Raw genomic sequence first — 15089 nt, 5'->3', positions numbered from 1 at the left:
AAGAAGGCTGGCAGAGTGGAGTCCTGCCCAATTAAGTTGGGACTGTTTCCCTTAAACAGTGAAAGAATTAGAGATAACAGATGTTGGCAAAACACGTGGAACTCAAGATGATTCAGCAACTGTTTGAATGAGCCTACCTCACGTTATGGTCCCAAGAAATGGGAGTGAAATTGCCCCCCTGGGTTGATTACATAGCCAAAGAAATCTGAGGACTTGTATATATTTTAATTTTGTATTATATTTTATTATTTAAAACATTTTAACTTTAGATATATTTAAGCATATTCCGCTCCTACTCAAGTCCTTCCAACTTTTCTTCCCTCCCTAAACATCCAACATTAAGTTCTTTCTCAGAAAAAAATAACAATAAAAACCCCAATACAACAAACTTCCTAAATCCAGGAAAACAAAATAAAACAACACCCTCCCCAAAGAAACCCACAACAATCGAACCAAAACAACAACAAAAAAACATGCAAACTATGACCAAATAAAAGCACACACAAAAGAACATGTGGAGTCAACATGTTGATCAACTGTTCCTGAACATGAGGCCCATAACTCCTTTGGAGAAAAACAAACTTTTCTCCCAGGAGCTATACAAGGTCATTGAGTTGTTAACCTTGACTGTAGTAGCTTGTTTTTTCCTTCATTCATTTTCTTGAAATATAACAAAATAAAATATAAAAGATAAAAGCAAAAACTATCACATTGAAATTGGACAAGTTGGACAAGACAAACCAAAAGAAGGAAAAGAGTCCAAGAAGCGGGGTGCGGTGGTGAGAGGAGGCAGAGGCAGATGGATCTCTGTGAGTTCATGGCCTGCCTGGTCTACAGAGTGATTCCAGGACAACCAAGGCTACACATAGAAACCTTGTCTAAAAAAAACAAAACAAAACAAAACAAAAAAAACAAAAACAAAAAAGCCCAAGAAAAGGCATAAGAATCAGATTCACTCATTCGCACACTCAAGAATCCCATAAAAACACTAAACAGGACTCTGTAATAGAAGATCAAAGACCCAGGTGACAACCCCTCTTCATGCCGTTTCATGCTCTGTGAGTTTATATGAACTTTGCTCATGCTGACTTAGAGGGCCTTGTTTTCTTGGTGTCCTCCATACTCTCTGGTTCTTACATTCATTGTGCATCCTCTTTTGAGGGATTCCTTAAGTTCAGAGGATAGGGATTTGAGGGTACATCCCATTTAAGGATGAGTATTCTGAGGTTCGCTCTCTGAGTAATGGTTTGTATGTGTGTCTTTATGTTTGTTTTCATCTGCTACAGGAGGAAGCTTCTGTAATGACAGTTGAAAAGGCAAAAACCTGAGTATAGAAGAATGTCATTAGGACTCTTTTTATCACTACATTGTTGCTTTTTTTCTTTTTCTTCTGGTAGAATTCTGTGCTAAAACCATCTGGCCCAGGGCTCTTTTTGGTTGGGAGGCTTTTGATGACTGCTTCTATTTCCTTAGGTTTTTATAGGCTTATTTAAATGGTTAACTTGATCATGAGTGAACGTTGGTAAGTAGTATCTATCAAGAAAAGCAACCATTCCATTTAGATTTTACAATTTTGTGTCATACAGGTTTTTGAAGTATGATCTAATGATTCCTTGGATTTCCTCAGTGTCTGTTATTATAGTCCCCTTTTCATTTGTGAATTTATTAATTTGGATAATCTGTCTTTTATGTAGTTTGGCTAAGGTTTGTCTATACTGTTGATTTTCTACACAAAAAAAAAAAAAACAAACAGCTCTTAGTTTTGTTGATTCTCTGTATTGTTCTCTTTGTTTCTAGGTTACTGATTTCAGCCCTGAGTTTGATAATTTCCTGCTCTTCCTGTGATTGCTTAATTTTTTTTTCTAGAGCTTTCAGGTGAGCTGTTAAGTTGCTAATAAAGCTCTCTCCATTGTCTTTATGAAGGCACTTAGTGCTATGAACATTCCTCTGAGCACTGCTTTCATTGTGTCCCATACGTTTGGGGATGCTGTGCCTTCATTTTCATTGAATTCTAGAAAGTCTTTAATTTCTTTCTTTATTTCCTCCCTGATACAGTGGTCATTAAGTAGAGAGCTGTTCAGTTTCCATGAGTTTGTAGGCATTCTATTGTTTCTGTTGAAGTCTAGTTTTGATCACGATAGTCTGATAGAATACCAGGTGTTATTTCAATTTGCTTGTATTTGTTGAGGCTTGCTTTGTGTCTGGGGATGTGGTCAATTTTGGAGAAGGTTCTATGAGGTGCTGAAAGGAAGAGTTGTTCTTTTGTGTTTGGCTGGAATGTTCTATAAATACCTGTAAGGTCCAATTCATTCATTAATGTAAGTTTCATTTTTTTTCTCTGTTTAGTTTCCATTTCACTGACCTTTCCATTGGTGAGAGAGGTGTAATGAAGTCTCCTGCTATGAATATGCAGGGTTCGATGTGTGACTTAAGCTTTAGTTATGATTCTTTTACAAATGTGGGTGCCCTTGTGTTTGGGACCAGTACTTTTCGGTTTTGGCCGAGGTCCCTGGGATATCTTATTCTAAGGTTCTTGGTCACTTAACCAGTGCTGGGTGTGGTTCCATATGATAGAGTGACCATTAAATCAGATCCATTATTGACTGCTTACTACCATAAGCTATGTGCCACCATTGGCCTAGCATCTCTTTCATGAAGTACAACACTTAGACAAAGAGTTTGTGGATAACTTGGTGCTTATGTTTCTCTTTGCATGGCATACTAAGTACCTTTTTGTATTAAAGAAGCTGGGATGTAGGGGCAATGAGTCTATGTTGCAACCAGCTTGACATCTCTATATTCAATAAATTGTATATATGTTGTCTTTATCAATAGTGCCCTGCTGTCAGTATGTAGAGAGCAACCTATAGACTTGGCAGCATCCTGTTGTTTGGGAATTCCCAAGGGGCCCTTTGGCCAGCAGCTCAATTAAATATAACCCATTTGGGAACAATTGATGGCCAGGTAAAACACTGTCCACCCCAGTATTTAGTGATTTGATTCGGATCCCCTCCATATATGTATACAGTTTAGCACATTTCTACCGAATTCAGTTTCCATTCTACCCCTGCAATACCCACTACTTTTAGCTTTCTCTCCCTGACTTCGTTCTCACACCCCCTCTCCACTTAATCTTTTTATTCTACCCTTCCTCCAATCCATATCTATCTATTCATATTTCCTTCCCTAAAGAGATCTGTATATATGGAGATATTTTGTGGCAGGCTCTGGGAATCTTAGAACAAGTATTGAAAAACATCGGAAAGGAGAAAATAAATCTGTGAGGCCCATAATCCTATAGGCACTGAGATCTAATCTAATATGTAGAGGGAAGAAAAACAAACATTCATGACAAAAATAATGTTAAGGAGTTAGTGTAGTATATTCTGGTACTATTAAGATACTGATGAAGATGAATTCAGTTGGAAAGAAGGAAAGATACTTGATTTGGTAAATGTGGAGACTGGAGAAATATTCTGGAGCAAGTGTGAACTTAGGAAAAGAAGGAATATTTCCATATGACTTTGCTGTCAGATAAGGGAACTAGATAAAGAGACAGCCTCATTCTTTAGGGCTCCATCTCCAAAACCTGACCTGTTTGCTGCAGAGAAGACTCTTTTCATCCAATGTCCAGAAAGAAGAGGAAGATGTGCTGCTGAAACAGAAACCTAAAATAGTGGTACTCCATCCTATCCAAAATACACTCTTCCTACCAAAGCCAGTGAGAAATCTTCCAACCCCCCAAAAAGAGAAAACTAAAAGGAATACCAAGCACAATAATTGATATATATATATATATATATATATATATGTATATATATATGTATGTATGTATAAATATACATATATATTGGTATTTCATAAAGTTTGTAGTATACATATATATGCATACATATCTGCAGGCAGGCATATATAGTAGCCTATATATATATAGGCCTGTATGCACACACATATGTATATGTTTGTCTTCTGACTCAAAGAACAAGTATGCTGCCAGTACTAGTCACCATGCTGATTCTGTAGTTATTTCCTCATAGTCCTCTCGTATTGTAAAAGAAAAACCTCTCAATTGTAGTTCTTTTGTAGAAACCACTGAACAAAAGAACATTAATTTTCAGAGAGTTTGAGCTTGAAACACAGCAAATAACCTAAGTAGTTAAGACCACATTATTAAATATTTGGATTTTTTTAAAAATTCATTTTTCACTTATAAGTGAATATATACCATATGTGTCTTTCTGTTTCTGGGTTACCTCACTCGGGATGATCTCTCCTAGTTCCCACCATTTGCCTGCAAATTTAATGATTTCCTTGTATTTTTAAAATTTAAACATTTTATTATATATATTAATTACAGTTTATTCACTTTGTATCCCAGCTGTAGCCCCCTCCCTCATGCTCTCTCACCCCTACCCTTCCTCCCTCATCTCCTTCCATGCCCTTTTCGGAGTCCACTGATAGAGGAGATCCTCCTCCCTTCCATCTGACGTTAGCCTATCAGGACTGGCTGCATTGTCTTCCTCTGTGGCCTGGTAAGGCTGCTCCCCCATCAGGAGAAGGTGATCAAAGAGCCAGCCATTTCCTTGTTTTTGATTGCTGAGTAGTATCCCATTGTGTAAATGCACCACACTTTCTGTATCCATTCCTCAGTTAGGGACATCTAGGTTGTTTCCAGACTCTGGCTGTTATGAATAAAGCTGCTATGAATATAGTTGAGCAAATGTCCTTATTGAATGGTGGGACATCTTTTTGGGTATTTGCCTAGGAGTGGTAAGTCTGGATCTTGAGGTAGCACTATTCCTAATTTCCTGAGAAAGCACCAGATTGATTTCCAAAGTGGTTATACAAGGTTACACTCCCATCAGCATTGGAGGAGGCTTCCTCTTTCTCCACAACCTCTCTAGCATGCATCATCCCTTGAGTTTTTCATCTTAGCCATTCTAATAGGTGTGAGGTGGAATTTCAGGGTCATTTTGATTTGCATTTCCCAGATGATTAAATGCAAATAGGTTTTGTTGATGGGTTGTTGGTTCCCTACTTCCACTGGTCCTGACTAGAAGGTGGTCACTTTAGTCATCATGTCCCTCCCTGTTAGAAGTCTCAGTTAGAGTCACACCCATGCCCTCCCAGTATCTTACCCTGTTGCAAGCCTCCAGCCTGAGGAAGAGATGTACCCCCTCAGTTTCCCTTCTTGTTCCCAGCCCTCTCACCTCCCACCCTAGTTCACCTGATTCCCACCCTTGTTCCCTCCCCATCCATCTCCTGCTCAGTTCTCTCTCTTAATTCACTTCATCTCCCTATTCTATTTCCTCTTCTTAGTGACAATCCCACACCTTACTTTGGGCTCTCCTTGTGGTCCAAACATTACCCTGACTACAAGAAATGCAGGGAAGAAGAGGGAAGAGAGATTGAGGAAAAGTCCAACCAGTAATTGGCCCAAACTGAGACCCACCCCAGCCCCTGACACTAATAAAGATACTCTGCTATGCAGGCAGACAGGAGACTAATTTGACTGTCCTTTGGGAGGCTCCAGTCAGCAGTTGATCAAGACAGATGCTGGGACTAGCAGCCAAGCATGGGTTGGAGCTCCAGGGTCTTGGGGGAAAGATGGAAGGACCTGGAAGTGACAGAAACCTTACAAAAAGACCAACAGAGAAAACTAACCCAGTCCCATGGGCGCTTTCAGAGACTGAGACATCATCTAAGGAGCATGCATGATCTAGACCTAGGCCCCCAGAACACAGCTAGCTGATGGGTGACTCGGTCTTTATGCCTGGCCAGTGGAGGGGTTAGGGGTGGCTGTTTCTATCATGTACTTTATTGCCTGCTTTTGGAGCACTTTGCCCTGGCAGGGCTGCCTTGCCAGGCCTCAGTGGATGGAGATATGGTCAGTCTTGATGTGACTTGATATGTTGGTGAACTTGATATGGGTGGGGAGCTCCCCCTTTTTGGGGGAAAAGGAAGATGGGAAGGGGAAGGGGAGAAAGGTGGGGAATGAGAGGAGAGGAGGGAGGGACACCCATGTGATGTAGCGTAAATACAAAAAGACAATAAAAATAAATTTGTAAAGTAAATACAAAATGACAACAAAAATAAATTCAAAATATTCTAAATATATAATCATGACAAAAGGTAAAAATATAATCATTAATGCAGACATAATAACAGTGTTATCACATGGCTTCTCTTACTATGCTCTCTCCGGATTGCTTACCAGCACCGTCACAGGCTTTGATCCACCAGAAATATGCAATAAACTTGCTTTCTTTATGATTTCATATGTTAGTGGAATTCTCTTACACAGCATCAGAAAATGACTTAAGAAAGTTATCCCAATTATAAGATGAGAAAAGTAACACACCAAAAATTTAGGGAATAAGCCCAGATGTTTCCATAAGCTTGAATCAGAGCCAGAGGAATAGCCAGGAGAATGTCTGTTACTGAACCAATGCCTTTAACATCTACAAATTCTGACTTGCTGTATATTAAGTACAGCTCTGCCTTCAGAATAAGTTTTGTCTTTAAAGAAATATCCTTGAACTTTTTAACAAGTTGATCTCAAATCAATTACAGTGTTTACTCTTGTGTAACAAAGTGCATTTTAATGTCATATGACTACTTAACAAAATTTAATAAAAAGTAATAAAATCAACTCCACACACCTAATTATCATTACGTAGATTTTTTTTCTGGAATAACTACATTGAGAATAAGCAAATTTTGATGGGTGTTTTTATAAATAAATTGTTTTATTATATACTAATTAAAGCAAATCATTCTTTATTCAATTTACAATTTCTTTGCATTTGCAGGGTGGAATGGTAAGGCCGGGTTGATTATCCAGAAGCTGACTTGATTGTTTAAACTCTATCCATCTTTAATATATCATTCTTTTATCACAATTCCTCTTTACTTGTTTAAAATGCCCTCTGATCTTGCACACAGGATTGGAGTCATAATTCTCTCTGAATCTTGGTAAAATTGGTTTTGTTTTCCTGATGTTTTCTTTCTAGCCTCTATTTGGTCTAATGCTGCAAGTCCTATTTTAAGCATTTGCATTAAATTGCTTTCCCCTTATTCTGTGACCATCTGTGCAGTGCCTAGAATGATCACTCATTTCACTATACTTAATAACAAACAAAAAAATGACTTATGCTCATAAGCAAACTCAGCCTGATCCTTAATAACAACATGCACAAACAACCCAGGAGATGATTCCAGGACTCAACTCACCTGACTGGCTGTGCAGTTGGATAAACAAGTTCTATTATCAGCTGCGAGGTAGAAGTTGGTGGGACAGGCACAGGTGTGGGTCTTCCCGGGGCCTAAAAGGCACAAATGGCTGCAACCACCATTATTTACGGTACAAAGATGTTTGGAGACTACAGATGAGAAAGAGACAGCAAAACAAAATTATCAAGACCAATATTGAAGTATGGCCTATCAGACTGAACTTTCAAGTATCATAATTTATGATACTTTGGATTTGAAGTTATTAAAATTATGAATATATTTTATAAATACTATTTACTCTCTTATTTCATTAATTTTAAATGCTTTCTACAAAACCAAGCATGTTAGTTAAAAATAATTGCTCATCAAAAGTAAACAAAGACCAGAAGTATTTGGCATGAAGACATATATATGCTAAGAAATATAAATGTAAATAAAGCAATGAAACAATGAACCACATCAAAAAGCATAAAGTTTTGCCTTTTGGTACAGAAAGGCAATTAAAACTTTTTTTTTTCAATGAGATCTGGTAGAATCTTATAAAGCACATTGGATATTTGCAATCTCGGAATCCCAAACTATTAAAATAGAATTCTTCCTAGACAGCATTCTAATAACTAAGGACCCGTTAGCTCTACTATAATGAATTAGATTAAGGGTATAATTTTTCACTTCTCTGATGACATGCATTGTTTCCAACTCAGTTTAACAGGATCTGAATGGATAAATCTTTTTGCTATTATTAAGCTTCGAAACTCACCGTGCAATAGTAGCACTTGATATGAACTGGCTTCATCATACAAAATAAAGCTAAGCAATAGGATCTGATCACTCCTATCAATAATGAAATCACATTATATCTTGAAATAATGAAAACAATGAAATGTTACTGAAGATGTTGATGCATCATGGAAATCACGGATAGAATATTTACCATCAGGTTGTCTATAAGGATGATACACCTGGATGTCCGTGATGGCATGCCATGAGTTAATCAGTGAGAGTCTGTCTGCTCCCGAGGTTTTATGGACTCGGCTGAGTGACTTGGTTTTCCCATCAGTCCAGTAGAGGTAGTCTTCAAACAAGGTTAGTGCAATCACCCCTGGAATATCTTGATTAGGGACTGTAATAGGAGATGGTAAGATTAATGTTCAGTCTTGGCAGACTGCCAGTTAAAATATTCAATACTGTGTGGGCTGACAGATACTACTGCTACAAAAATTCTGAATAATTGCTATGACAACCTGTCCGGTTGGCAAGGTTCTTTATTACAGGTTAAGAGAAAGTAAGATCAGGCACCAGGGTTCACTATGCTCATATTCAGCTTGGCTTAACAACCGGGAAGAAAAATGAATGTGATCAAGCTCGGCGTCTGAGGAAGGCCACTTTAGCAGAAACAAGTAGTGTTCAATATTTTAAAATTCAAAATGTGGAGATTGTGTGTGTGTGTGTGTGTGTGTGTGTGTGTGTGTGTGTGTGTTTCACATCCCTCAACCAGTAGCTTTTTACACTCTTCCTTGAAGTTCATTGATTAGTTTTCTGCCACATAAAATGATTACATAACATTTCTAAGATGACATGCGTCTACTCTCTGAAAATAGAGTGCCATGAAACTATTGTAAGCATTTTAGTTTATTTAAGTTATTCCGGTTTTTATGATTGATTTTACCTGAAGATGATCTAAGAGTGAAGGGAAAATATTTCAGATAACAAGTTATTATGACTATGATATCATTTGGCTGCTGTTTAAAACTAGTTTGTAATGATGACTTTCATTATAAGAAAGGATCTAAATAGAAACACTGGGCGACCATCACAAATGTTGGTTTTTCATATAGGCCGTACCAGAGTCCTAGTGGCAAGTAAATGTAAAAATTTTTAGGTGCTGATTAGGTTTCTGTTTTTGTGATGAGGGATTGTTTTGTATGTGTTCGAATGCTTCAGCACCAAAAATGATGTTAATATATTTTCAGTCTCTGATTTCTGAAAATTATCAAAAAAAAAATCAAGATCAAAAGGAAATTTTCAGATATGTACAAACATTCTAATACTTTTGGCTATTAATTATTAAATGTTCTTAAGGGAAAGTTAGCTGGTGTGATTGGCACAACTCCAGAAATACTTTCTTTTTCATTTATTAGACTTTAGTGACTGAAAATGAATGTTTGACATGTTCAATAGCAACTGACAAAACACCAAAATTTCCAAATAATTTATCACTTTAAGGGAAATATAAGGCCTTGCTTTAAAGTGCAGGGTAGAATTGAGTTGGTAACAAAATGTAGACATTTTAAAACTCTGATATATAGTGTTTTAGGATAAATTAAATGGAACCCGAGAATTTACTATGATTCAATCACAAAGTAAAAGAAATCAGGTTAAACAGTTTAGTTTCAGCACTGAGGGATCTATCCAAAAATGCACCTGGACAAGATACTGTGTATATGAAGAGGGAAAAATTTAGAAACTTTACACATTTGAATCTTGATGTTAATTCCATATGTCCTTGAAACTTATCTCTCCCTGTACTCATATAGACACAGAACACGTCTCTAAATATGACGAGTACGATTGGGTAGAAGAATGAGAAGCACACAGCAATACAGAATCACATAAACAAATTACTTACACAAACTAGTTTCATCTCCCTCTGCTTCAAAAATTCAATTAAAAAAGATAAAAATTATACTGGGTGACTCATGGTGATAGACAGTAATTATGAGTGCTTGATAAGAGTATGTAAGTTGTGAAACTTTAAATAAAATAAAGCTGCAGAATATTTTGAAGTGCTTAGAAACATTCAATTTATATCTCTTCAGATTCAAAGCAACTAATTATATCATTAAATATGGGCGCAAAATTTAATCATCACTTTAAACTGCCAGTTATTGAGATTCAGTTTATTTCTGTGCAAAGATGATGCTATTGGTCAACTAGCACCAGCTAGCATTTTGAAAGTGGCATAATCCTTCCCACTACTCAGGACTGTCACTTATCGACACTGTTAAGTACAGGAGTGCTTCAGAAACTAGCCTAAACTAACATTTCTTAGCGCAACAGACATCCCTCAGTCCTACATACAAACAATATTGAGCACTGTAATACCGCAGTGGGGTACTGGTAATATTGCCAATACTCTATTGTGAAGTATTCTTTGCAATACTTGATTGGACAGAGAAGGGGTTGTCTAAATGAATGAGTAATCTCGCTGGTGTTTGAATCTGAATCACTTCCTCTGCTGCTAAGATCCAAACACTTCACCATCTCCGCACTGCGCTTGAAATGATGTTGCTGACAGAGCAAGAAAACCAAAGGTTTCGTGTCATAAGCTCAGGCTGAAAGCCTGCTTGTTTAGTAACATTTCCACACAGTGTTGTAATCATCTCCAGATGAGGGCAATTTGCTGGACAACCAATTAAGACTGACCATCATCAGAAATTTTAATTATTAAATAGTCACCATAAATTCATGTCCATCAGGGACTGTGAAATGGCTCAGCCCATAAAAGGTTCTTGCCAGTAAGCCTGACAAGCAGTGTTTGAATTTTGTGGACCCACATGTTGGAAGTGGAGACCCGTAGGGAGAGTCTACACTCACACACAGTTAATAAAAGTTAAAAATCACTTAGTTCAGCAAAGCAAATCTTATTTCCACCAGATGAAATATAGCTAAATGCACATGGAAAAGTCAGGTCATAATGAAGAAAAGGAGTCCATATTCTTAAATTGTCTTTTTGTTTTAATTTCCTATTTGACAATGCAGAACAGAATTGGCACTGTTTGCTTTGTAAACAAACTCTAGGCCTCCCATTTGTTAAATGTACTTTCTTCTCAAATACCACCAAACACTACCGTTATGTACAGAGAAAATGAAGCCAAAATTCCAACCTGTGTTTACATGGAAGAAACTGGTCTAATCTACCTGATACCACTGAACTCATCTAGCTGGCCTTCTGTGGGACCAGGACATCTCCCATAGGGCCACAAATCACAACAGAAATCAAGCAAAAATACAGGAAATAGAGATGAATTACTCCTACACCAACTATAGTGAGGATTCACCTTTTGGGTCTGGATGTCCCTAGGAAGGACCAATTAAGTGTTTATTTATACTATGATGAACATAAATAAAATGTGTTTATTTTTCCATCAACATAGAAGACTTCAAACAATATTTATTACATAAAACATATTTGAATTAATTACTTATTTCAACATAAAAAACTAGGCTGATTGTAAATGAAGAAAATACTTCATGTATTAATTTTACTTTATACATATGTATGTAGATATGTATATATGCATATACATTAAATATTAATGTGTATAAATGGAAAAATATCTTTGGCCACAGTAAACATACACATACACACATTTACACACACATCAGAATAACAAGAAATGGAACGGAAAGTGGAAGTGGACAAAAAATGGAAATGACAAACTGTCAACCGAGAATGTGAAGGTATAAAGAAACACTGAACTCTAACAAAGCAATGTGCAAGAATTTAGGGGCAAAAGTAGAAATATTTTCTCAAAATTATATATCTATCCCTTTAAACACAAATATAGCATGCATGGATGTCATATATATATATATATATGTATATATATATATATATATATATATATAGAGAGAGAGAGAGAGAGAGAGAGAGAGAGAGAACTTTATGGCTTAATAAAAATATATAATCAGAGAAGTAAATTTAAGGAATCTTTTATTTGCAGGTATTCAACAACCACAGAAAAAGACAGAAAAATAGAAATGACAGATGGACTGTAGCTCACTGTGTGATTAATACACGTTTAAAGGCAATTTTAAAGTGCTTACTGCAGTTAAGTTTCTATTTTGTACAGTGGCCTTGTCTGTTGAAGCGTTTCCAATATTTTGTTTCAACACTAGGCTTCTAATTCTCTTTTCATTGGCTGTATCTTTCAGAAAAATATAATTGATATTTGGCAAAAAATTATCAAAATAATGCTCACTTTGTAGTTTTCTCTGTCAGTTAATTTGAAGAATATACTGTCCTTATCCATAGTTATATTACACCGAAGAGGTAAGTGAAAAGGTGGCACCAAATTGTACTTCTGTCTTTGATGCAGCCTTGCTTCTTGGGACACTCTGTCATGATATCTTAGACTACTAAATTCTGGATAACATCCAACAGGCTAAACAAGTGTGTTTTTTAATAACAACATCCCAGTTCCATATTTGTTTTGTTTTGGTTTTGGTTTTTATTTTTATTATTAGTTATATTTTATTAACTCTATATCGCAGCTGTATCTCCCTCCCTTGTTCCCTCCCAATCCCACCCTCCCTCCCTCATCTCCTCCCTGCCCCTTTCCATGTCCACTGCTTGGGGAGGACCTCCTCCTCTTTCATCTGACCCTGTTTTATCAGGTATCTTCAGGACTGGCTGCAAAGTCCTCCTCTGTGGCCTAGCAGGACTGCTCCTCCCTTGGGTTGTGGGGAGGTCAAAGAGCCTGCCATTGAGTTCCTGTCAGATTTTTGCTTTGAGTTTGATTATAAAGAAACAAGAAGTATAAGAAAATGTTTGCTTTTGAAAAATAGTGTTATAGAAGGTACATTGGGATACTGGCATAATCAGCTTGATTTGCTGCACCGTGCCGTGTGGACATTCCACCACTGGTGTTCCGATTAGCCTCTTATTTCTCCTGTGAGATTGACTTTCTACATTCAAGTACTATTTTATTATTTATTTATTCATGTGTGTGTGTGTGTGTGTGTGTGTTATGGTGAGTGTGCCATGTGTCTTTATTGCATCTGTGTGAATGCATGAGGAGGCCACAGGACAATGTTGGTGCTTTCCATCTATTACTTTTCACTTTAGTTTTGAGACAGGTTCTCTCACTAAACTGAAGCTCATTGTTTGCCAAGGATGGTTGGGTGGAGAGCGCCAACCTCCATCTTTCCAACTGCTTAATCCTCTTGTTACTGGTACTAAGTTCGTGTTGGGGATTTTTACTCAAGTCTTACTACCTTATTATCCCTAAATTCTATTTTAAGATTTTGTTTTATACCTATATGGCAATTTGAATGAGATTCCCCCATCAGCTCATATATTTGAATGCTTGGCTTTCAGTTGGCGAACTATTTGGGAATTATTTAGGAGGTGTGGCTTACTGAATGAGGTGGGTTACTAAGGGTGGGGTTGGGGATTTCAAAAGCCTGCTGCCATTTCCAATTAATTCTCTTTCTTTCTGTCTCCTGCTTGTGGATCAGATGTAAGTTCTCAGCTATTGTTCCAGTGCCCTGACTACCTGTCTACTGCCATGACCCCTCCAGGACAGCCATGGACCCAAACCCTCTGGACCTGTGAGTTCCAATAATGTTTTCTTATAAGTTTGCTTATGTCATGATGAACGTTAACCATAAAAATCAACCAGGACAACTCACAGCCTCTGTAATTTATTAGGTAGAGATGGCTATATAGCATTTATCAGCATTTTTTCATTAATTAATTTATTTGTTCATTTTACATCCTGATGACTACCTCAGTGCCTACTCTTCTCCCTTCCCACCCCGACCCCAGCATACCAAGTCACGCTGGTACACCATCCAGTCACATCATGACTAAGTGCCTCCTCCTTCATTGAGGTAAGACAAGGCAGAATAATGGGATCCAGATGGAGGCAGCGGAGTCCAAGTCAGAAACAGCCCTCACTCTCATGTTAGGGGACGAAACTGGAGGACCAAGCCGACTACTAGATCCATATGTGTAGCTTTGAAAGTGTAGCACATTCATGCGCATGTGCTTTGCTTGGTGGCTCAGGCTCTCTGAACTCCCGTAGGCCCAGGTTAGTTGGCTATGTAGAGAGGATAGTCATCAGATTATGCAGTTGCTTTTAAAATGGAATCAAATCTGTAGGGAAAACTACAGATTATAACTGATTTCTATTATTCTTGTATGTGTTATGGCTTATGCATTTGTGGATTATGCTTTGTGTATTATTTAGAAATACCTAAATAAAATTATCTGTTAAGGTTAATCTGCCCCTCTCTTTCATAAGTTAATGCAATTGAAACACTAATCTCCTCATACTGTAATGGTGACAAACCTTTCAAATTGAACCTAAACACTATACAACAAGACTCTTCCATTGCCATATCCCCAGTGCCATCAACATTAGAGCATGCACCTCTTTACATGAAACACTGTACAAAAACTTTACCTTTTCTCCTAGAGTTTAACCTATGCCATTTCTTTTACAATACACAGCATTCTTTTTTTTAATTTTATTTTTTTCTTATCAGTTACATTTTATTAACTCTGTATCCCAACTGTATCCAGCTCCCTCATTCCCTCCCAATCCCACCCTCCCTCCCTCATCTCCACCATGCCCCTTTCCAAGTCCACTGATGGGGAGGGGGCCTCCTCCCCATTCATCTGATCCTGTTTTATCAGGTATCTTCAGGACTGGCTGCAAAGTCCTCCTCTGTGACCTAGCAGGACTGCTCCTCCCTTGGGTTGTGGGGAGGTCAAAGAGCCAGCCATTGAGTTCCTGCTAGAAATAGTCCTTGTTCCCCTTATTATGGGAAACCAATTGGTTACTGAGCTACCACAGGCTACATCCAAGCAGAGGTTCTAGGTTATATCCATACATGGTCCTTGGTTGAATGTCAGTCTCTGAAAAGACCCTGTGCCCAGATATATTTGGTCCTTGTGGAGCTCCTATCCTTTCCCCATCATACTAACTCCCCTTCTTTTATATGATTCCCTGCACTCTGCCGAAGGTTTGATTATGAGTCTTTGTATCTGCTTTGAAAATACTGCTAGTTAGAGTCTTTCAGATGCCTTCAGTAGACTCCTGTCATACGTTCAATGCACATCCCAT

The 15089-nt window shown here is 37.6% G+C and overlaps 1 protein-coding gene across 1 annotated transcript in view; it reads right to left on the bottom strand.

Moving 5' to 3' along the window:
- The window catches only part of Lrp1b (LDL receptor related protein 1B), a 2073786-nt gene that overhangs the window by 219656 nt on the left and 1839041 nt on the right, over positions 1–15089 (bottom strand). Inside the window, exons 60-61 of the mRNA XM_055599725.1 lie at positions 8168–8356; positions 7234–7382 (exon numbers count right to left, since the gene is read on the bottom strand). Coding sequence (XP_055455700.1) covers positions 7234–7382; positions 8168–8356 — 338 coding nt within the window. The remainder of the gene's footprint in view (positions 1–7233; positions 7383–8167; positions 8357–15089) is intronic.

The sequence above is a fragment of the Psammomys obesus genome, unplaced genomic scaffold (genome assembly GCF_907164565.1).
Source record: "Psammomys obesus unplaced genomic scaffold, mPsaObe1.curated_primary_1811, whole genome shotgun sequence".
NCBI lineage: Eukaryota > Metazoa > Chordata > Mammalia > Rodentia > Muridae > Psammomys > Psammomys obesus.
Note: the sequence above shows the minus strand (reverse complement) of the source record. Positions and strands in the feature narration are given on the sequence as shown.